Here is a 22723-nt window from a genome sequence, read left to right on the forward strand (position 1 = left end):
CTTAATTTGATGCTATGAGGCAACCCAATCTTTCCTCGGATGGCACTGTTAAATTTTGGTCCGGAGCTAAAAAGGAAACACAAAATTACACTAGTTACAGGTTTAGGGTCTTGCTAAGATCGCATTCATGCGCTCTCCAGCAAGACTAACATTGTTCAGGCTGCTGCTTTTCCACCTCAGTTATGAAGAGGAAACAAAAATACTTAGATGTCTCTTAACTTTATCCCAGGCAAGCTGCCCTTGTATTTATCCATCCTGGACCACTGAGAGGTGCCAAGACCAAAGGTTACAGCCTCAAAATTTTTAGATTCTGAAAATGAACACACCCATTTTCAGACTATAGATATCTTTATAAGCTATATATATATATACAGTCTTGAGAATTTAAAAAAAAAACAAAAAACAAAAACAAAAAACACACACATATAAAAAATAAATCCCTCTGAATTTCCCTCACACCAGCAGTAACTATGGTTAACAATTTGGTGTGTATCCTTCTCCTGGGAATGTATGTGTGTACATGTATATACACAATTTTCATACAAGTCTTCTTTTTGAAAGGTTTCTTTTAAAAACTAAAATGAATTCTTTAGTCATGCAACTTAGGTATTTTCCCATTCACCAGTAACTCTTAGACAGCATGACACCACTTAACACACTATACTTCAGTTGTTGCAAAATATTCCATCTTGAAGATCTGAAGGTAATTTACGAATTCTATTGAAAAATTTTGAGGACTTGTCATGACTAACAGAGTGTTTTCAAAAAGATCACAAAGGTAATTATTCTGTAATAACAGTTTTTGTGACTCTTTAAAGACCAGGCTAACTTAAAGGGACTAGCCAGTTGTCCCTTAGTGCTCATCCTGCTATCTTATTTCAGAAGAACAACGAAATAAATAAATATGTAGTGGCCTGTGATCCACACATTTGAATTAGTTTTCATGAACACTATGCCTACCTACAACATGCAAGTATTTCCAAATAAAACACTTTATATTAAATTGGTCCTTTGCAATTCAGACTAATGGTGATGACTGAGAATCATTTACTGGCTGTATTAAAGTTCTCAAGTAATTAGTTATAAGCTATTTTCTTTCCCCTTTAATTATAAAATACTCTCAGTTACAGCCTCAAACCCAACATAAGAACTAAGTAATTTTCTATTAAAGGCCAGGATCCCAGCAAACAAAAAGTATTCATCACTCAAAAGGAATTAAGCTAATTCCTTTCCCCTCATTTAGTTCATCCAGGTAAAAAGATTTAACATAATCCCATTTTAAGAATGCTCAGAATCTTGATAAATGGGACAAAAGCAGAGAATTTCCTAATGCTGCACAGCATTCAGAATTAAAATAGCATTGTGGTCCCATTTTCGGCTATTAAAAAGTTAATGAAATAAGCAGCTTGGAGGAATCCAGCATCATGCAGTTTAATTCTTTTTATTTTAAAGATAAAAGAGCCAGAATCAGAATTCATGTAATGCCAAAACATTTCATGAATCCATTAAGTCCTCTGAGCACTTTCCATTTTCTTCTCATTCATTACTCATTAATAGCTTATCTGAAACTTGTTATCTCCTTAAAATGTTAGAAAACAAATGCTTAGCTTAGGGGGTTAAGTACCTTGCCCAAGTGATTCAGGTCTGTTTGTCTTTGAATTCCATCCTTAACCATTCAAATCTTAAAGTTAGAAGGGTTTTTTTTAATATATCCCAGAGTTTACAGCAGTGTGTTTATTAAGATGAATTAACCTCATAAAGCATTAAAGATTGCTATTCAATCCTTAGAATTGTAGAGGTGATTAATATATTTAATAACCGTAATAAATTTGTTTCCAACTTTAAATATCCACATCCAAATTTCTAGTGATCTAATCTTCAAAACACTTTTAATTTAGAATACCTTTTACTATTAACAAACCTTAAATACAGATAAGCCCAAAAAAGAATCTTTATCAAGGAGCATACACAACAAATTCACAAATGGCCTGACATTTCAGCTGAAAACAGCCACAGTGACAAGATTTTTTACTTACTGTTAACTAAATATACATGTGTAACTTTGTATTCATCAGAATTTTACAATTTTAAGTAAATATGTATTTAGCAAATACTGTAACAGCCCAGACACTGTTAAGCTTTCTCAGGTATTTGGGCACTACAATGTCATCTTTTTCAAGCACTCTAGTGCTTTCATCCAGTGCGCTGATTGGCATACAATTTAGAAACTTTTATAGTTTAACAGAAAATAATCGGTATGACTAGTAAAAGCAAATTTTTACTTGTCCATGCACTGTATTTTTCACTTTACTAGCATTCAATGCCAATATCCTTAATTCAGTACTTTTTAACCAATCGTTAAAAAAATAAAATTTCACAATTCAACTCACTGAAGTTAATTGCTATCTGAATACCCAGAGAATAACCCTCAAACCAAAATCGTAACTATAGTTACATACTAAGGACTTCTGTAGCGGCCTCTAAATCTTCGATCTCGACTTCTTGAGCGGCTCCGTCGCCTCTCTTTGCTTCTACTTCGCTTTCTTTCACGGCTTTTACTCTTTTTCCTTTCTCTATCTCTACTTCGCTTGCGTTCCTTACTTTTGCTTCTCTTTCGTTCATGACTACGACTTCTGCTCTTGCTTTTTTTCCTCCTGAGAAGTAACAAATTCGCCATTATCATGCTTGCTTAGGAACCCACCATAATATACTACCTTTCATGGTCAGAATTATATTTTTATCCTTTCATAAATTTCTTTGGCTAGTTTTACTATGATACAATGCTACATAATCATACTAAAAAAAAAAAAAAAAAAAAAAATCTGTAATCCCAGCACCCTGGTAGGCGGATCACAAGGTCAGGAGCTGAAGACCAGCCTGGCCAATGTGGTGAAACTCTGTCCCTAACAAAAATATAAAAATTAGCCAGGCATGGTACCGTGTGCCTGAGTCCCAGCTACTAGGGAGGCTAAGGCAGGAGAATTGGGAGGCCAAGGCAGGATAATTGCTCGAACCCGGGAGGCAGAGGTTGCAATGAGCCAAGATCCTGCCACTGCACTCCAGCCTGGGCGACAGAGTAAGACTCTGTCAAAAAAAAAATTGCTACGTATGGTAAACAATATCCCTTTTGCCTTATATTAACACTACTGAAAATCAGCAGATAAGACATTACTTGCAGGACACCATTCTCTACGAGTAGGAACTGCAATGATATCCTGAGTTAGCTACAGCTTTAACAAGGAAAAGGGCTTGTTGGCAATACAAATCAAAATGTGAACCTTTAAATATAGTTTGTCATATAAAAGGCCAACAAAAGCATTACTGTAATCCGCAAGATACATTAATAAAGCAAACTTACAATAGAGTATGTTCACATTTAAGTACTACTACTGGTTCATTTACGAAAATTTTCATCAAATATAATAATTTACCATTAAGTCCATTTTGCCCTCATTTACATATGAAAATATTTAATAAGTTCAAAGGGTCACATAGACAGCAACATTTTGGTTTTCATGGGCAAAACCGTAATGACAAAGGACAATAAGAATTAATGCAGACCGGTGCAGTGGCTCACGCCTGTAATCCCAACCCTTTGGGAGGCCAAGGCGGACAGATCACTTGAGGTCAGGAGTTTGAGACCAGCCCGGCCAACATGGTGAAATCCCCTCTCAACCAAAAATATAAATTAGCCGGGCCTGGTGGTACATGCCGGTAATCGCAGCTACTTGGGAGGCTGAGGCAGGAAAATCGCTTGAACCCAGGAGGTGGAGGTTGCAGTGAGCTGAGACCATGCTATTGCACTCCAGCCTGGGCAAAAAAGAGCAAAACTCCATTTGAAAAAACAAAAAAACAAAAAAACCCAAGTGCAGTGGCTCACAGCTGTAATCTCAGCACTTTGGGAGGCTGAGGCAGGGATCATCTGAGGTCAGGAGTTCAAGACCAGCCTGGTCAACATGGTGAAACCCCATCTCTACTAAAAAAATGCAAAAAGTAGCGGGTCTTGGTGGCACAGGCCTGTAGTCCCAGCTACTGCGTAGGCTGAGGCAGGAGAATTGCTTGAACCTGGGAGGCAGAGGTTGGAGTGAACAGAGATCACACCACTGTACTCCAGCCTGGGCAACGGAGCAAAACTGTCTCCAAAAAAAAAAAAAGAAAAAGAAAAACAACTAACGCATTAAAATACATTTTGACATTCCTAGACTTGAATATGACCATTTCAATACTTCCTGAAGTTACAATGAATATACCAGAAAATGGAGTACGCCATTTTTAAGCCAGTTTATAGAAGCCTGTGGGATGCAATCAAAACCAATGATCAACTTGACCTTCACAGATCTTTTTAAAATCTCAAACTAAAACCAAAAAAGCCAGTCATATCTTTCTGTTCACTTCTGTAGTCTTCACAGTATACCACCTATTCATAATTAAATCTTTTAATCTATACCTCTGTGTCATCACCCAAATTTTAGAGGTGCCTTCAGATATTTCAATACAAACTGAAAAACATTTCAAAATCAATTTATTCCACTAAAATGTCAATTTGTAGTGGCTTAATGATTAAACATTTTGACAATTCTGTATTTGGATATGTAATTGTTCATTCCTTTTCAAAGCAAAGTTACATATCACAAGAGCAACTGAGGTCTGCCTCAGAGAACCTGTAAGCAGGTCATCTTTAGAGTGCATTGAAAATAGAAAATGAAGACACCCACCTTCTGGAATCTTGAAACCCACACTCCAATCACAAGGAGATGTAGAGCTTTCCAAGGAGGCAGAAAGTTTGTCTAAAATTTCAAGATAATCCACCTGACTGTCAGAAATGTATATGCTACGTAGCACATGACAGAAAATTAGGCTACACTCATTATTTATATAGAACTCATCAAAGCCACGCCCAAATGGGCAACAGGTAACACTCCAATTTTGTTGCCTGAAATATCTAACACTATCTCTGTGGCACTATTCTAACTATAGAATTCTGTGAGATTTCTAAAACCTAAAGTCCTAAATATATTAGGGAACAAGGTAAAAGTAACTCCATCCCCTCAAAACAAAGTTTTTTTTCTGCTCATAGATGGGCTATAGCAAGAGAGGCAACCAACCTATTCACCTCTCATAGGACCCAAAACTTATTCTGCCAAAAGAAAACACTTGAAAATTGGAGAGCTAATTTTAACTTAAGGTCTTCTAGGACTTTTTGTATAAACAAGTCCCCAACCACATCTGAAGGTAACCCCAGGCAGGTAAAAAGACAGCAACATATTAAGACATTCAGAAAATACAATCTTTTGCATAAAAGCCCAGAGAAAGCTATATGGGTGCAAGAAACCAGTATACTTCCAGTTTCAAAGGGCATTTATTACATGACCTAAAGAAGGGTTATCGAAATCCACACTAATAGTCAAATCCTGTTACAACTTAAAAGGGACTTTCCAAAGTCTTTAATGGCAGTGAAATTTTGTACTGAACATCATTGAAGTAAATGGTCCACTGGGCTGGGCCTTTGGACTTTTTGGTTATATGGCCTCTGCAGTAAAGGTGTTTTGCTATAACTGGATTTGACCTCTTCCATGTAAGAAGATCTAAATTTCAAATGCAAAGTATTCTGGGAAAAAAAAAAAAATAGAAGTCATTTATTCCAAAATTTATAGATAATCCACACCACAGCAGCCAATATATTTCAACTGTGTCACTTCAATGTTAAATTTTATTGAGTAATTCTCTAAAGAGCTTAACGGAATGGACACTGATTTAGAGTTTGCAAAACTGGTTACTTTAACAAATAATATTCCCATGAGAGCAAGCTCAAGCACTTAAGATGCATACCTTGACGTATGCAAAAACTCAGGTTTATAGCTCTTCAAAAAATAGGTTGACACCCAGTTTGTGTCACAATAAACTTTGTTCCTATTCTAGGATACAATGAAGTGTATGTTGAGAATCAAAATTACACAATTAAAAAAAAATTTATACTCAGTCAACTGTTTCTCAGTACATGCCATTTTTCTACTACCTAACAAACTATACCTCAATGTGGCTTTTAAGACAATGAAGTTTTAGAATGAAAAATGCAACATGGCACTTTCCTTTGGTTAAGAAATTTAATTTAGTTAAAGGTTAAAGCAAAGACAGAATGTTTTGTATCTATATCTAAATACAAAATTTTCTTCCAGGTAACTTTAAAATTAATTTGAAACAAAGTTCCTTCAGAAAATAAGAGTCCTGATTGAACAAAGGAGTCATTTACTTATCATCTATAACTGATGAGAAGTCTGACTGGAAAGTATTTTAAGATTACCAAAGTGTTTTGAAAGGATCTTCCCTTAAACAATCTCATGGTTAAAGAAATTGTCCATTCTTTTTTTTTTTTTTTTTTTCTTTTGAGACGGAGTCCCTTGCTCTGTCGCCCAGGCTGGAGTGTAGTGGCCGTATATCAGCTCACTGCAAGCTCCGCCTCCCGGGTTTAGCATTCTCTGCCTCAGCCTCCCGAGTAGCTGGGACTACAGGGGCCCGCGCACCTCGCCCGGCTAGTTTTTTTTTTTGTATTTTTAGTAGTGAGACGGTTTTCACCGGTGTTAGCGCAGGGATGGTCTCGATCTTCCTGACCGCTCGTGATCTGCCCCGTCTCAGCCTCCCAAAGTGCGTAGGGATTACAGGCTGAGCCCACCGCGCCTGGCCAGAAATTGTCCATTCTTCTATTTAGTCCTGTGGGACTCCACATTAGATAAAGGCCACCGAATATCACACATGGAGAACCTGATGTTCAGCTTCCTTATAAAAGCTTGTAGCCTTAATCAGCTTATATACAGAATAAAAACAAGTAGAAACCAGAGTTGACCTTAGTGGCAAAGAGTGACACGAGAAAATGGTACAATAACGAAGGTCTGTACCCAAAAGTCTATGTTTTTATCCTTCTGACATTTGAAGTGAAATCTTCAGCCACTAGGCCTGACACCTAGATTGGATAATTTATGTCAATTTATATGGATATACCTTCCTGGGTTTTCTTTTGATTAGAGAATTGCAAAACAGAAACATTAGGAAACCATTACTATGGCAGAAGGTCTAAAACCAGATGACATAAACCACGCCTCTGGTTGGTTGCCTCAGACCACATCGAGACTAAACCCAATCTGATCCCCACAATTTCTTGTTTGGTGAAGAACTATAAATGACTCCCATCCAAGCTTACACCAGAAAAGAGGAGGACGTTTTCTACAAATTACATCATTTTTAACCCATTACCACATTATTTTAGGGGAACTACAAAAAATATATTGGCTTAGCAAGCACTGAATAATATTATATAAAATTTTTCATCTATTTTATGAAATTTTATCAACCTACCTAACACAATGTAGTGAGAATGACTGAGGCATTTACTATGAAGCATTTAGGGATCTTAGGAGGAAAAAAGCCAAAAGAAATCAAGTGGCTATTTTCTCTCATTTTCATTAATATAAGGTCATAAATATGACAGATTTTTATGTTTGAGACGGAGTCTCGCTCTGTCTCCAGGCTGGAGTGCAATGGCACGATCTCGGCTCACTGTAACTCCCAGGTTCAAGTGACTCTCCTGCCTCAGCCTCCCAAGTAGCTGGGACTACAGGTGTGCACCACGATGCTCAGCTAATTTTTGTATTTTTAGTAAGAGACAGGGTTTCATCATTTTGGTCAAGCTGGTCTCAAATTTCTGACCTCAGGTGATCTCCTTGCCTCAGCATTCCAAAGTGCTGGGTCTAGCTTCTTCTACCTGGAGGACAGCCAAGTACGATCCCACAGGCAGTCTCTTTTAGTAAAGATGGGGTTTCGCCATGTTGGCCAGGATGGTCTCGATCTCTTGACCTCGTGATCTGCCCGCCTCAGCCTCCCAAAGTGCTGGGATTACATGTGTAAGCCATCGCGCCCAGCCCAGATTTTTTTTTTAAGACAGAGTCTCAGCCGGATTCATGGCTCACACGTGTAATTCCAGCACTTTGGGAGGGCGAGGCGGGTACATGAACTGAGGTCAGGAGTTTAAGACCAGCCTAGCCAACATGGTGAAACCCTGTCTCTACTAAAAATACAAAACTTGGCTGGGCATGGTGGCTCATGCCTGTGATTCCAGCACTTTGGCAGGCCGAGGAGGGTGGATCACAAGGTCAGGAGTTGAAGACCAGCCTGGCCAGGATGGTGAAACCCCATCTCTACTAAAACTACAAAAATTAGCCAGGTACGGTGGCAGGCACCTGTAATCCCAGCGGCTCGGGAGGCTGAGGTGGGCGAATCACGAGGTCAGGAGATCAAGACCATTCTGGCTAACACGGTGAAATCCCGTCTCTACTAAAAAAATACAAAAAAAAAAATTAGCCAGGCATGGTAGCAGGCCCCTGTAGTCCCAATTACTGGGGAGGCTGAGGCAGGAGAACCTGGGAGGCGGAGCTTGCAGTGAGCTGACACTGCGCCACTGCACTCCAGCCTGGGAGAGAGAGCAATACTCCGTCTCAAAAAAAAAACAGAGTCTCACTCTGTGGCCTAGGCTGGAGTGTAGTGGTGCAACCTTGGCTCACTGCAACCTCTGCCTCTCAGGTTCAAGCAATTCTCCTACCATAGCCTCCTGGGGAGACAGGACTACAGGCACGAGCCTCCACAATTTAGCTACTTTTTGTATTTTCAGTAGAGACAGGGTCTCACCACATTGGCCAACCTGGTCTCAAACTCCTGGCCTCAAGTGATCCGCTTGCCTCGGCATCCCAACATGCTGGGATTACAGCCATGAGCCACTACAGCTTGGCAGATAAAATGTTTTAAAATGGCACTATAGACTAATGAAACAATTTAATGTTTGCAACATGACCACATATTTAGAACCACTAACCTCAGAGCTAAAAGGAAACTTCAAAAACTGATAAAACCCAACCTTATAAAGTGCATCTCTTGGCCGGACACGGGTGGCTCACACCTGTAACCCCAGCATGCTGGGAGGCCAAGGCAGGCAGGTAACCAAGTCAGGAGTTCAAGACCAGCCTGGGCAATATGGTGAAACCCTGTTCTTACTGAAAATACAAAAACTAGCCAGGCGTGGTGGCGCGTGCCTGTATTCCCAGCTACTTGGGAGGCTGAGGCAGAAGAATCCCTTGGGCCAGGCGCGGTGGCTCACCCCTGTAATCCCAGCACTTTGGGAGGTCGAGACAGGCGGATCATTAAGTCAAGAGTTCGAGACCAGGCTGGCCAAAAGAGTGAACCCCCGTCTTTACTAAAAATACAAAACTCAGCCAGGCATGGTGGCGCATGCCTATAGTCCCAGCTACTTGGGAAGCTGAGGCAGAATCTTTTAAACCCAGGTGGGGGCGGAGATTGTGATGAGTCGAGATTGCCCCACTGCACTCCAGCCCGGGCAATAGAGTGAGATTATGTCTTTTTTTAAAAAAAAAAAAAAAAAGGCTCATGACTGTAATTCTAACACTTTGGGAGGCCGAAGTGGGCGGATCAAGAGATCAGGAGACCGAGACCATCCTGGCTAAAACAGTGAAACTCAGTCTCTACTAAAAATACAAAAAAATTAGCCAGGCTTGGTGGTGGGCGCCTGTAGTCCCAGCTACTCGGGAGGCTGAGGTAGGAGAATGGCATGAACCCGGGAGGCAGAGCTTGCAGTGAGCTGAGATCGCAGGGACAAAAAAAAAAAAAAAAAGGCCAAGCGCAGTGGCTCACGCTCGTGTAATCGCAACACTTTGGGAGGCTACAGAGGGAGGATCATGAGGTCAGGAGATCGAGACCACCCTGGCTAACATGGTGAAACCCCATCTCTACTAAAAATACAAAAAAAATTAGCCGGGCATGATGGTGTGCACCTGTAGTCCCAGCTAATGAGAGGCTGAGGCAGGGGAATCGCTTGAATCCGGGGAGCAGTGGTTGCAGTAAGCAGAGATCACACCACTGCACTCCAGCCTGGGTGACACAGCAAGACTCCATCTCAAAAGAAAAAAAAAAAATTCAAAGAATCACTTGAACCCAGGAGGCGGATGTTGCAGTGAGCCCAAACTGTTCCACTGTACTCCAGCCTGGGCTACAGAGCAAGAATCCGTCTCAAAAGAAAAAAAAAGAAAAGCGGATCTCATCATATCTGTTACTTAAAACTTTTCGTACACTGTTTTCTGTACTATAGTAGAGTTCTACAGAGTCACTCATTTTATCCAAATAAAGTATATAGATATATTCATAATTTCCAAAAACCCTACCCTGTTAAGTCTGGAGTTTGAAAGGCCTAAGATAATGAAAGCCACCTTAAGAAGTACTTAAGTATTCTGTTGCATCACTTCCAAAAGGGCCTTTGAGCAGCAAGGTGCAGAAATAATTCACAGCTTTGACTCCTTTGGCAATTTAGGGCAAACAATACTTTCCATGGCCTAGTTATCACCTAATTTAACTCTCCCTTGTAAGATCAATAGATATAATAGTTTTATCAGTAAGATAACCAAATATTAAACCAAAGTTAACAAATTTAAAACAAGACAACCTCTACTACAGAACTTGTCACGATTGTCATGATGGACTTGGAGGGGAAGGTATCTGAAACTACATTCTGAAATCTAAGCAAAAATCCACAGTTCCTCCAAGAGTTTATCCCAAAAGACAAAGAACCAATTCTCTAAAAGCAGCAAAAAAAAGTTTCAGAAGAGAACTTTGTATACTTCAGCCACAGGAACACAACTTAAGGTCTAAAACCACAAAAAAGTTCACCACCCTCCCTAGGCCCCTTCTTAAAACTTACTTTTTGCTACGTTCTTCATGGCCGTTGGCACTGCTCAACTTGTTCTCATCCTAAGCAGGGTTGATAGAAGAACATCATGAGGACGAAGTGGTAACATTTCAAGTTGTCAAAGGGTAAAGGGAACAGGAATAAGAAAATACAAAACAATTTTAAAACTAATTATTTATTTAAAGTTTAACATGGAAGGCTATAAAAAAATTTAGATGGGTATGTGTTTAACCACTTTGTTGCTTACATTTAAGTCATCAAGATACAAAAATAAAAAAATCTTTCCATATTAACATGTTAAATTTTACTTTCTTATATAGTTTAGATATTAAGTTATCCAGATTTACAATGTTGAAGTGGTTAAATATAATTTCCATAAAACATGAAGTCCTGTTTTGAGTTTTATTCCATGTGCTATGGTCCCTTTGGTCAGTACCATGGCTCTATTTCTGCCTAAGCCCCAAGTGGCCATGCTAGCAGCCAGCCACTATCGATTTCCTGTGACCGATGCCATTCCTGAGATCTTCGCCCATTTCCGTTGGAGGGTTGGGACTGTAAGAGCTTGATGCCACCTCTGTCACACATCTCGCCCTGAAGCAAACAGGGATTCACACTGCTTTAGTAATGTTGACTCCCAAGAACCCAAGAAAGTCAATTAATAATCCACCAAGTCCAGCCTAAACATTTCCTACTTCCATACCTGTTTACATGGAATTACATCCATGTTAAAAAACTAAGACACAAGAATCTTAACATTAAAACAGAAAGTAGCTCTTCAAGAGTCTAAGCATTACAAAATTACATACACTATTTAAATCTATCAAGAATTCATCCAAATTGGTACCACATGGTCGTGCTATACAATCCAAAACAAATGTATTATTTTTAAAAGGTTTAGCAAAATGTTTAAAGTTTGATTACATCAGCTATAGGAGTAAAGTGCTAACTTACAAAGCTTACAGTTTGTGACACCAGTGATAATGCATGCATACTGCTATTTTCACCACCAACTGGTGAAACAATGAAAACACAGTTTACTTTTACTGCGATACCGAAATGAGTCAAAGACTATATTAGCCAAAATAATTCCTTTGTTTTTAGTGTGAAATACTATATGGCAGGGCCTAGTTAAAAATAAAACAATATGGAGAACAGTAAAACAGTTATCAAGTGACTCTAAGCTGTGATACTGCCTCTTGTATTTTTTTTTTTTTTAATTTCTATTCAGGGATCCAAGAATTTTAGTAATTATTAACTGAGTAGCAGATTGCCACTGGACTGTTTAAGATTTACTATCACCAGTCTTACATAGATACATAAATTTTAAAATCTCACCCATTTCTTCTTATAAGACTATTAGAAGATTTAACTTGCTACAGACTGGTTATGCTTTTTTATTCTTGGACCCCTGCTTTTTCCCAAACCACTACATTCACCTTTTTGCTATACCAAACTGGAGCTGGTAATTCTTAGTTGAGTCATTTTACCTAGGGGACCACGGTACAGCGATAAGTCACTCAATTACTACCTTATGATTGACAGTTCACACTGGAATCAAAGGTGAATTCATGGGAGTAGAGGTGAGATATCGTTAGGCAAGTCTACAAAGAGAGATAGATGGGCATTTATTCATCACGCTGAAGTGAAACTACTGCACAATATTATTACATCAATAGCATATATTTACTTTCGTAAGTTACACGTAATGCATCTCTGATAAGATAAATCAAGAGGGCTCCGGGGAGGTTAGTTTACATTTCAGCAGTAGTTTCGTGAATAATGCTAAATTAAGAAATTATAAACCTCACCGACATGTTTTTTCTCACCTTCTTGTAAGGAGCCTCAAGCATTGCTTCAATATCAATATCGTCTGCCATTTTCTCTAAACGCCTAGGAAAAGAACAAGACGATTCGGTGAGTAAACATTTTTATTTGTCTTTTTTTTTTTGATACGGAGTTTCGCTCTAGTTGCCCAGGCTTAAGTGCAGTGGCGCGATCTCGGCTCACTGCAAGCTCCGCCTCCCGGGTTCAAACGATCCTACCTCACCTCCCGAATAGCTGGGATTACAGGCGCTTGCCACCACACCTGGCTAATTTTTGTATTTTTAATAGAGACGGGGTTTCACCATGTTGATGAGGTTGGTCTCGAACTCCTGACCTCAAGTGATCCGCCTGCCTCTACCTCCCAAAGTGCTGGGATTACAGGCGTGAGCCACCGCGGCCGGCCTGGTAAACGGTTTTCAAGTCGACTGAATTTTCTCAGCCGACACACTGGAAAACTTAAGAAAAACCTCCAAAAGCCCTACAATGAATGACTAAAGTGACACGCACTTTAACCAGGTTTGGCTTATGTAAGTAAATCCAAAACGCCTCTTACACCAAAGACACGAAAATGAAGACTTCAATGTCCCATATTTAAAACCCTGCTATCAACTCCAAAAACAGAAACTGGGAGACCCAAACGAGAGCGCCTCTTTCCGCGCAAAAACCCGCGCTGCCATTTTAGGGGCAAAAAGAAACTCCCTCCATTGGGAGGGGTTAAGAGCCAAGGCAGCATTCAACTGACGCCATGTTGGGAGGTCGCGGCGGGCCCAAGCCTCGAAGGAGACAGGTCACCATTCTACCGCGGCCTCTCAGAGGTCCCTGCCACCCCAAGAATCCAGACTCTACCCGACCAGAAAATAAGGGCGCGGTCACTGAAACAGGGCCGATTTCTCGAAAACCACCCCTCACCCCGGTCGCTAAAGACCGCCGAGAGCGCCCCTCAGCCCAAAAGGGAGCCAAACCTCAAGAAAGCTGGGATAATACGCGGGTCCGCAACGCCCCTGTACCTGCTCCGGCTTTCGGACGCCTGTCGTGCTCGTCTTCGGGAAGAGACTTCCGCTGCTGCTACTGCTGCTGCTGCTGCTGCTGCTGCCGCCGCCGCTTCTGTTGCTACTGTTAAGCCCCTAGGCCCAGGCCGCGGAACCGCCCAGCCCGAATATCGGGCTCCGAGGACGGCTAGGCCCGAGCGAATCTAAAAAAAACAATGGAATTAGAGAAGCCCACGCGGGAGAGCAGGACGGCGGCTTCGGCAGCTCAGGATCCACCCCTGCGACAGTGACGGCAAGCTCCCCGAAATGGCGGCCGCTGCTTCCCTGTACTCACATTCACCAGCACACATACACACACACAAACACACGGGGCCTCACAGAGCCCTCAGCACGGGCTCTCGCGAGAAGCTGCCCCAAGCAGCAAATCAGAGAGGCCGAAGTATCGCGAGATGTAAATATGGCTCCAGTGTCTGTAGCCCAATCTCGCGCAATGATTGCGCCATAGACATTCCCATCCCCCATTCAGAGAGGCGCCTTTCACTCCCACTTCACGTAAGCACCTAAATCTCGCGAGACAGAGCGGGTCTCTAGGGCAAAGACAGTTGGTAGGCTACCTGTCAATCTTTCAGAGAACTCCTCGCTGAGTGGAGCTCCGCGGTCGCCTCCCCCTCGTGGCGCCTCTTCACGGCCATCTGAAGATACCCCCAGTACAGCCGACCGCCCCCGCTCCGGCCTCCCCGATGGCTGTCAAGGTCGCCATAAGGCAACCTAGTCAGCATGGGGATAGGATAAAGCGGCGATCTTCAGATTATCCGCTGAGGGTGGAGACGAAGTGGAAAAGTGTATCAGAAGGCCAGAAGAGACCCTTAGGGGTAGGGGGAGAGGGGGAGATAATAAAATAGGTTTCCTAGTCATTTGGAGGCAATGGCGCGGTCTGCACTGTCGATCTTTGAAACAACCTTGGAAATAGTGGAGGAAAGCAAAGAAAAGGTGGAGAAGATAAACTCTGCTTCCCATGGCATGGTATCAGCTTTGTGCCGCGAATTTAATCACCTCTTGTGTCAGGGTTGCTACCGTTCCTTCAAAAAAGTTCCCCGTCCTGAATATTACTGAAGAATTAGAGGGAAAAAAAAGACACCCCACTAAAAAAAGTCCCCCTACCCCCTGGGACCTGGCTCCTCTCCCCTGAAGTCTTCCAGATGCCTGGTAATTAGAGCATGAATTAGCCACTGTTCTTTGGTCAGTACTGTGAGAGGTTTCCTCCTAGATGGTGGAAAAAAATTGGAAAGAACTCCTCAAAGCAAAAAATCTTACCGTCTAATCTTAACAGTCTAATGATTGAGGGCAGAAAAGATTCGAAATGAGACGCCTTGATTAGTGTAGCTAGCTGCTTCAACACTGTGTGACCTTGGACAAGCAAATTAACCTCTCAGAGCAGATTTTTCATTTCCTGATTTAAAAGAGGACATACTTAGTAGCTAGTCTAAGCTACTTGAGCCTGAGGAAGGCAGGTAATGCTCACTACTGAATTTTTAGAGGTTAGCAGGGCATGTCTGGCCAAGTGGACCCTAAGTAAATTGATGAATGAAGGCTCAGTAGGGCTCTAGTGAAGATTAAACGATATAATGTCTGTAAAACGCCTGGCAAATATTTAATCTTCAAAAGAGCTAACTTCTTGCTAAACAAAATTATTTAGAGAAATATAGATGTTAAGTGGTTTTGCCTCTCAGGTTAACTTTACACACGGGTTAGGGTTTATCTTAGAGGATTATTAATAACAAGTTATTTCGTAGTTAGAATACTCTCTTAGTCCTTTTCCTGAAAATTCAGATCCTCTTTTTATTTTATTTCTGACAGAGTCTCGCTCTGGAGGCCGGGCGGAGTGGCTTATTCCTCTAATCCCAGCACTCTGGGAGGCCGGCGGTAGTGGACCCCCTGAGGTCAGGAGTTCAAGACCAGCCTGACCAACATGGCGAAACCCCGTCTCTACTAAAAATTTAAAAACTAGCCAGGCATGGTGGCAGGCGCCTGCAATCCCAGCTACTCGGGAGGCTGAGGCAGGAGAATCGCTTGAACCTGGGAGGCGGAGATTGTAGTGAGCTGAGATCATGCCATTGCACTCTAGCCTGGGTGACAAATCAAGACTCCATCTCAAAAAAAGAAAAAACCATCACAGAAAATTGAAGCATGTCAGAAAAAAAGCAAGCTAACTTCTGCTGTCTCTTCCTGCCCCCCGGTAATTCCAGTATTATGACTTCTTATTGTGCAAAATGAAAGCATGAAGGTGACACTTGGTTTTTCTCCTTTGTTTAGGAACATGACATGACAGAATTTGACCTTAATCTCTAGACTTCTTGTTTGGAAAGAGGATTTAAGCTCTAAGTCACTTGATGATTTAAGATCCATCAAATAGTTTTCTGCTCAAGGACCATCAGAGGCAATATGGCAACTTAGCAGATCACCAAAAAACACTGTTTGGAGAAATCAAGTTTCTGAAATGAGTATTTTTTATGTTTAAAAGGAAATATCCCCAGGCATGGCGGCTCATGACCTCTAATCCTAGCACTTTGGGAGGTCAAGGCAGGAGGATTGCTTGAGTCCAGGAGTTTGAGACCAGCCTGGGCAATATAGCAAGACCCTGTCTCTACAAAAAATTTAAAAATTAGCCAGACGTGGTGATGCATGTCTGTAGTTCCAACTACTCAGGAGGCTGAGATGACAGGATAGCTTGAGCCCAGGAGTTCAAGACTGCAGTCAGCTAGAATCATGTGCCACTTCACCCGAGCCTGGGCAACAGAGCAAGATCCTATCTCTTAACACAAAAGAAAATATCATGAACATAATATGCTTTTCATTCACTTTACAAAACTTCACTAACTCTGGTTCATGGACTTTCTATGTAAATGAATTCCCCTTTCATCATTTTGCTCTCAAAGGATAGAGGAATAGAGCCTGAAATACAGCCGAAAAGGTAATGAATATACTTAGAGAATTAAACTGAAAACTAAATGCATTTTACCAATGTGGATTTTTAATTATTAAGGATACATTTTAAATGTATATGTTTATCATATACATGTGGTTTTGTTTTTTGTCCCCAAAAATCTACAGCAAGTAGAATTGTTTGGTTTTTTAATTGAGACAGGGTCTCACGCTGTCCCACAGGCTGAAGTGCAGTGGCATCATCATAGCTTACTGTAACCTTGCAGTCCTGGGCTCAAGCAATCCTCCCAGCTCAGCCTTCCAAGTAGCTAGAAATACAGTTGCACATCACCATGCCCAGCTAAATTTAAAAAAAAAAATTGGGGGCTGAGTGTGGTGACTCACGCCTATAATCCCAGCACTTTGGGAGGCCAAGATGGACCGATCACCTGAGATTGGGAGTTCGCGACCAGCGTGACCAACAGAGAAACCCCATCTCTACTAAAAATACAAAATTAGCCAGGCATGGTGGCGCATGCCTATAATCCCATCTATTTGGGAGGCTGAGGCAGGAAAAATCGCTTGAACCCAGGAGGTGGAGGTTCTGGTGAGCCGAGATCGCGCCATTGCACTCCAAGAAGAGCAAAACTCTAAAAAAAAAAAAATTTTTTGTTTTTGTAGAGATTGGGGCTTCAAATGTGATGTTTTGATAAAGGCATGTTATGTGTAATAATCAAATCAGAGTAATTGGGGTAATCCAGCACCTCAAGCATTTATCATTTCCTTTTTTTTTTTTTTTGAGACAGAGTTTCACTCTTGTTGCCCAGGCTGGAGTACAATGGCGCATTCTCGGCACTCTCTCTCTCTCTCTATATGTATGTATATGTTTGTGTGTGCATGTGTGTGTGTGTGTGTATATATATATATATTTTTTTTTTTTTGAGATGGAGTCTCGCTCTGTCGCCCAAGTTGGAGTGCAATGGCACAATCAGGCTCGCTGCAACCTCTGCCTCCCAGGTTCAAGCAATTCTCCTGCCTCAACCTCCCGAGTAGCTGGGATTACAAGAGCACGCCGCCACACCCAGCTAATTTTTTATATTTTTGGTAGAGACAGGATTTCATCATGTTGCCCAGGCTGGTCTCGAACTCCTGACCGCAAGTGAATTGCCTGCCTCGGCCTCCCAAAGTGCTGGGATTACAGGCATGAGCCACCTCGCCCGGGCTTTTTCTTTCTTGAAACAGCCTCACTTTGTCACCCATGCTAGAGTGCAGTGGCACAATCACAGCTCACTGCAGCCTTGACCTTCTAAGCTCAAGAGATCCTCCCATCTCAGCCTCCTGAGTAGCTAGGACTACAGGCACGTGCCACCAGGCCCAGCTAATTTTAGTATTTTTTGTAGAGTTGGGTTTTTGCCATGTTGTCCAGGCTGGTCCCCAACTCCTGACTCAAGGGATCCTCTCCTCTATGCCTCCCTAAGTGCTGGGATTACAGGCGTGAGCCAGCGTGCCTGGCCCTTTTTTCCCCCATATCACTAGGACAATGGGAAACTTAAGCCCATTTCATACAGATGTAATTAATTTTTTTTTTTGAGGCGGAGTCTCACACTGTCGCCCAGGCTGGAGTGCAGTGGCACGATCTTGGCTCACTGCAAGCTCCGCCTCCCGGGTTCACGCTATTCTCCTGGCTCAGCCTCCCGAATAGCTGGGACTACAGGTGCCCACCACCGCGCCCGGCTAGTTTTTTGTATTTTTAGTAGAGACGGGGTTTCACTGTGTTGGCCAGGATGGTCTCGATCTCCTGACCTCGTGATCCGCCCGCCTTGGCCTCCCAAAGTGCAGGGATTACAGGCATGAGCCACCGCGCCCGGCCCAGATGTAATTAATTTTAACACTCATGTGACCTTTGCCTGATTTAGGCAGATGAAATTGTATCTCTCCACCCAGGTTCCTTCTGCACTTGATTATCTAATCAATCTCCTGACTAAATGAATTATTTTAAATACATGCTTGTCTATTGGCCACAATGTCAAGGGTATTCTGGTGACATAGCCAAGGTTTTTTTTTTTTTTTTTTTTTTTTTTTTTTTTGAGACGGGTTCCCTCTGTCCCCAGGCTGGAGTGCAGTGGCCGATCTCAGCTCACTTGCAAGCTCCGCCTCCGGGTTTACGCCATTTCTCCTGCCTCAGCTCCTGGTAGCTGGGACTACAGCGCCGCCACCTCGCCCGGCTAGATTTTTGTTTTTTTAGTTTAGGACGGGGTTTCACGTGTTAGTCAGGATGGTCTCGATCTCCTGACCTCGTGATCCGCCGGTCTCGGCCCTCCTTCCAAAGTGCTGGGATTACAGGCTTGAGCCACCGCGGCCCGGCTAGCCAAAGGTTTTAACTTAAATTTGTGGATCATGTTTTTTGAGATGGTCTTGCACTGTCTCCCAGGCTGCTTGGAGTGCAGAGACTTAGTTATGGTTTACATGGTTTACTGCAGGCTCAAACTCTTGGGCTTAGCTTCCCAAAGTGAATTATTAGGGGCTTTTTTTGTTTGTTTTGTTTTGTTTTTTGAGACAGAGTCTTGCTCTGTTGCCCAGGCTATAATGCAACCTTGGCTCACTGCAACCTCCACCTCCTGGGTTCAAGCGATTCTCCTGCCTCAGCCTCCTAAAAAGCTGGGATTACGGGCACCTGCCACCATGCCCGGCTGATTTTTTTGTAGAGATGGGGGGGGTCTCACCATGTTGGCCAGGCTGGTTTCGAACTCCTGACCTCAGGTGATCCGCCCCCGCCTTGGCCTCCCAAAGGGCTGGGATTATAGGCATGAGCCACTGTGCCCGGCCTGTTGTTTGTTTTTTTTTAGACGGAGTCACCCAAGCTGGAGTGCAGTGGCTTGATCTCAGCTCACTTCAATCTCCTCCTCCCAGGTCAAGTGATTCTCCTGCCTCAGCCTCCCAAAGCAGCTGGGACCATAGGTATGCACCACCATGCCTGGCTAATATTTATATTTTTAGTAGAGACAGGATTTCACCATGTTGACCAGGCTGATCTTGAACTCCTGACCGCAGGTGATCTGCCCATGTTGGCCTCCCAAAGTGCTGGGATTACAGGCGTGAGCCACTACACCCAGCCTGCTTTTTTGTTTGTGTTTTTGAGACAGTGTCACTCTGTCGCCCAGGCTGCAGTGCAGTGGCAAGATCTCAGCTCACTGCAACCTCCACCTCCCAGGTTCAAGCAATTCTCATGTATCAGCCTCCTGAGTAGCTTTCAACCAAGTGGATTTCAACCAAGTGGGCCCAGCTAATTTTTGTATTATTAGTACATACGGGGGTTTCATCATGTCGACCCAGCTGGTCTCAAACTCCTGGCCTCAAGTGATAGGCCCTCCTTGGCCTCCTACAGTGCTGGGATTACAGGTGTGAGTCACCATGCCTAGCAGAGTGATTAGTTTTGAAGAAGAAATATAGGCTTGGCGCGGTGGCTCAAGCCTGTAATCCCAGCACTTTGGGAAGCCGAGGTGGGCAGATCACCTGAGGTAGGGAGTTTGAGACCAGCCTGACCAACATAGTGAAATCCTGTCTCTACCAAAAATACAAAAAATTAGCTGGGTGTGGTGGCGGGCAACTGTCATCCCAGCTACTCGGGAGGCTGAGGCAGGAGAATCGCTTGAAGCTGGGAGGCAGAGGCTGCAGTGAGCCGAGATCACGCCATTGCACTCCAGCTTGGGCGACAGTGGGAGACTCCGTCTTAAAAAAGAAATCTCAAAAAGAAATCTGTTTTTTTTTTGTTTTTTTTTTTGAGACGGAGTCTTGCTCTGTCGTCCAGGCTGGAGTGCAGCGGCCAGATCTCAGCTCACTGCAAGCTCCGCTTCCCAGGTTCATGCCATTCTCCTGCCTTAGCCTCCCGAGTAGCTGGGACTACAGGCGCCTGCCACCTCGCCCGGCTAATTTTTTGTATTTTTTAGTAGAGGCGGGGTTTTACCGTGTTAGCCAGGATGGTCTGGATCTCCTGACCTTGTGATCCGCCCGTCTCGGCCTCCCAAAGTGCTGGGATTATAGGCTTGAGCCCCGGCGCCCAGCCAAGAAGAAATCTGTCAAGGGTACATCCCTGGCTACTTACTTGAGGGTGATATCACATTAACTTTGCTTGGGATCACTGTCAAATAATCCTGTCCTCAAACTCAAGATAATTTTCTTAGCTCCTATGTGAACCAGATAGGGAAGTAACTGATGCTTTCTGTCAAGAGTTTCATCTTTGGTCAAAAAAGTAAAATGTTCTGAACTCACCATAGTTATGGCAATGAAGAAAATTAAGGGGCACTTACAATAGCCAATGTGTCCATTCCATGGCCAAAAGGATTGCCCAAAATGCTACTTTAGATTGAAAATAAAAGCAAAAAGATTCAATACATGGTAACATAAAATGTAATTTACAACACTCATTTAGAGCTTATCAATGAAATATACTGTTTACTGATTCATTCAATAAGTGTTTATTTAGTACATTTGGTAGGTGAAATACTCATTAAGACAATTTTCAGCGGGGCACAGTGGCTCATGCCTGTAATCCCAGCACTTTGGGAGACCGAGGCAGGTGGATCACGAGGTCAGGCGTTCAAGACCAGCCTGGCCAACATAGTGAAAACCCATCTCTACTAAAAATACAAAAAATTAGCTTGGCATGGTGGCACCTGTAATCCCAGCTACTTAGGAGGCTAAATCACTTGAACCTCGGAGGCAGAGGTTGCAGTGAGCTAACATTGCATCACAGCACTCCAGCCCAGGCGACGGTGTGAGACTCCAACTCAAAAAAAAAAAAGACAAATTTGTGAGCACAAAACTAATCAAAAGGATAATCCTTTTTCCTTCAAGAGTTTCCAGTTTATTGAGAGCACCTGAAGGAACATAAAACCATATTCAAGATATACTGTTTTGCATTGTACTAATAAGATTTTGCATAGGCTCAATGCTTTAAACATCAAAAGTCAGGATCTCAGCCAGTCATGGTAGCTCACACCTATAATGCCACCACTTTGGGAGGCCAAGGTAGAGGATCACTTGAACCCAGGAGTTTGAGACCACCGTGGTCATCATAGCAAAACCCTGTCTGAGAAAAAAGATGGAGTCTGGCAGTGTCTCCCAGCAGGCTTTGTTTAGTGGCATGATCATAGCTCATTGCAACCTCAAACACCTGGGCTCAAGAGCTCATCCCACCTTAACCTACCAAGTAGCTAGGATTATAGGCATATGCCACTACACCTGGCTATTTTTTTTTTCTTTTTTTTGTCATAGAGACAGGATCTCTCTGTGTTGCCCAGTCTGGTTTTGAATTCCTGATCTGAAGCAATCCTCCCACCTCAGTCTCCCAAAATGCTGGGATTATAGGTGTGAGCCACCTAACCTGGCTAATAGTAGTAATAATAGCATATTTACATAGCACTTCACACATTATAAAGTTTTTTCTATATAAAATCCCATTTATTCCTCTAAATCAGTGTATTTCCTTTTTTTTTTTTTTTTTTTTTAAAACCCCTTTTTTTCCCCTAAAACGGTTTTTTTCTTTTTTTTTTTTTTTTTTTTTTTTTTTTTTTGAGCCAGAGTTTCGCTCTTCCCCCAAGGCTGGAGTGCAGTGGTGCAATCTCCACTCACTGCAACCTCCTGGGTTCAAACAATTCTTCTGCCTCAACCTCCCAAATAGTTGGGATTACAGGCACATGCCATCACGCCTGGCTAATTTATGTATTTTTAGTAGAGACTGGGTTTCACCATGTTGGTCAGGCTGGTCTCGAACTCCTGGTCTCAGGTGATCCACCTGCCTCGGCCTCTCAAAGTGCTGGGATTACAGGCATGAGCCACTGCTCCCAGTCTTGTTTATTTCCTTGAATGAAATACATTGAAATGATCAGACTGTAATGGAAGTGATCACGGAATCTGCTTCCGAAAGTAGCTGATTTATGTATTTTATTAGAGCAGTTAGGGAGATTTTTTTTCCAACATTTTATTACGAATATTCTCAAACAGAGGTTGAGAAAATAGTACAGATGCCCACCATCTATTTTACATTTAACATTTTTCAGTGTTTGCTATATCACATATCCCTTTGTCCATCCATTCATCCAACTTAATTTTTGTATGCTTTTCTTTTTTTTTTTTTTTAAACGTAATTTTTGAACACCCTAGATTTTATTTTTATTTTTATTTTTATTTTTATTTTTTTTATTTTTTCTTTTGAGACGGAGTCTCGCTTTGTCACCCAGGCTGGAGT

The 22723-nt window shown here is 42.4% G+C and overlaps 2 protein-coding genes across 8 annotated transcripts in view; one reads left to right on the forward strand and one right to left on the reverse strand.

Annotated features, from left to right (window-relative positions):
* RBM39 (RNA binding motif protein 39) overlaps nt 1–13980 on the reverse strand; it is a 40503-nt gene extending 26523 nt beyond the window's left edge. For 2 of the 7 annotated variants that reach the window (XM_017886607.1, XM_017886608.1), the window contains exons 1-5: nt 13573–13976; nt 12568–12631; nt 10754–10803; nt 2460–2654; nt 1–66 (exon numbers count right to left, since the gene is read on the reverse strand). In XM_017886607.1, coding sequence (XP_017742096.1) covers nt 1–66; nt 2460–2654; nt 10754–10803; nt 12568–12618 — 362 coding nt within the window. In that variant the 5' untranslated portion in view covers nt 12619–12631; nt 13573–13976. Of the gene's footprint in view, nt 67–2459; nt 2655–4715; nt 4788–10753; nt 10804–12269; nt 12343–12567; nt 12632–13572 lie in introns of all 7 variants that reach the window. The other 5 variants (XM_017886610.1, XM_017886609.1, XM_017886614.1 and 2 more) reach the window with 4 other exon arrangements.
* Nucleotides 13981–16281: 2301 nt separating this feature from the next.
* LOC108538494 (ribosome production factor 2 homolog) overlaps nt 16282–22723 on the forward strand; it is a 10361-nt gene continuing 3919 nt past the window's right edge. Inside the window, exon 1 of the mRNA XM_017886615.1 lies at nt 16282–16525. Within this exon, the coding sequence (XP_017742104.1) occupies nt 16458–16525 (68 nt within the window). The 5' untranslated portion in view covers nt 16282–16457. The remainder of the gene's footprint in view (nt 16526–22723) is intronic.

The sequence above is a fragment of the Rhinopithecus bieti genome, unplaced genomic scaffold, assembly GCF_001698545.2.
Source record: "Rhinopithecus bieti isolate Rb0 unplaced genomic scaffold, ASM169854v2 scaffold_15197, whole genome shotgun sequence".
In the NCBI taxonomy this organism is placed as follows: domain Eukaryota; kingdom Metazoa; phylum Chordata; class Mammalia; order Primates; family Cercopithecidae; genus Rhinopithecus; species Rhinopithecus bieti.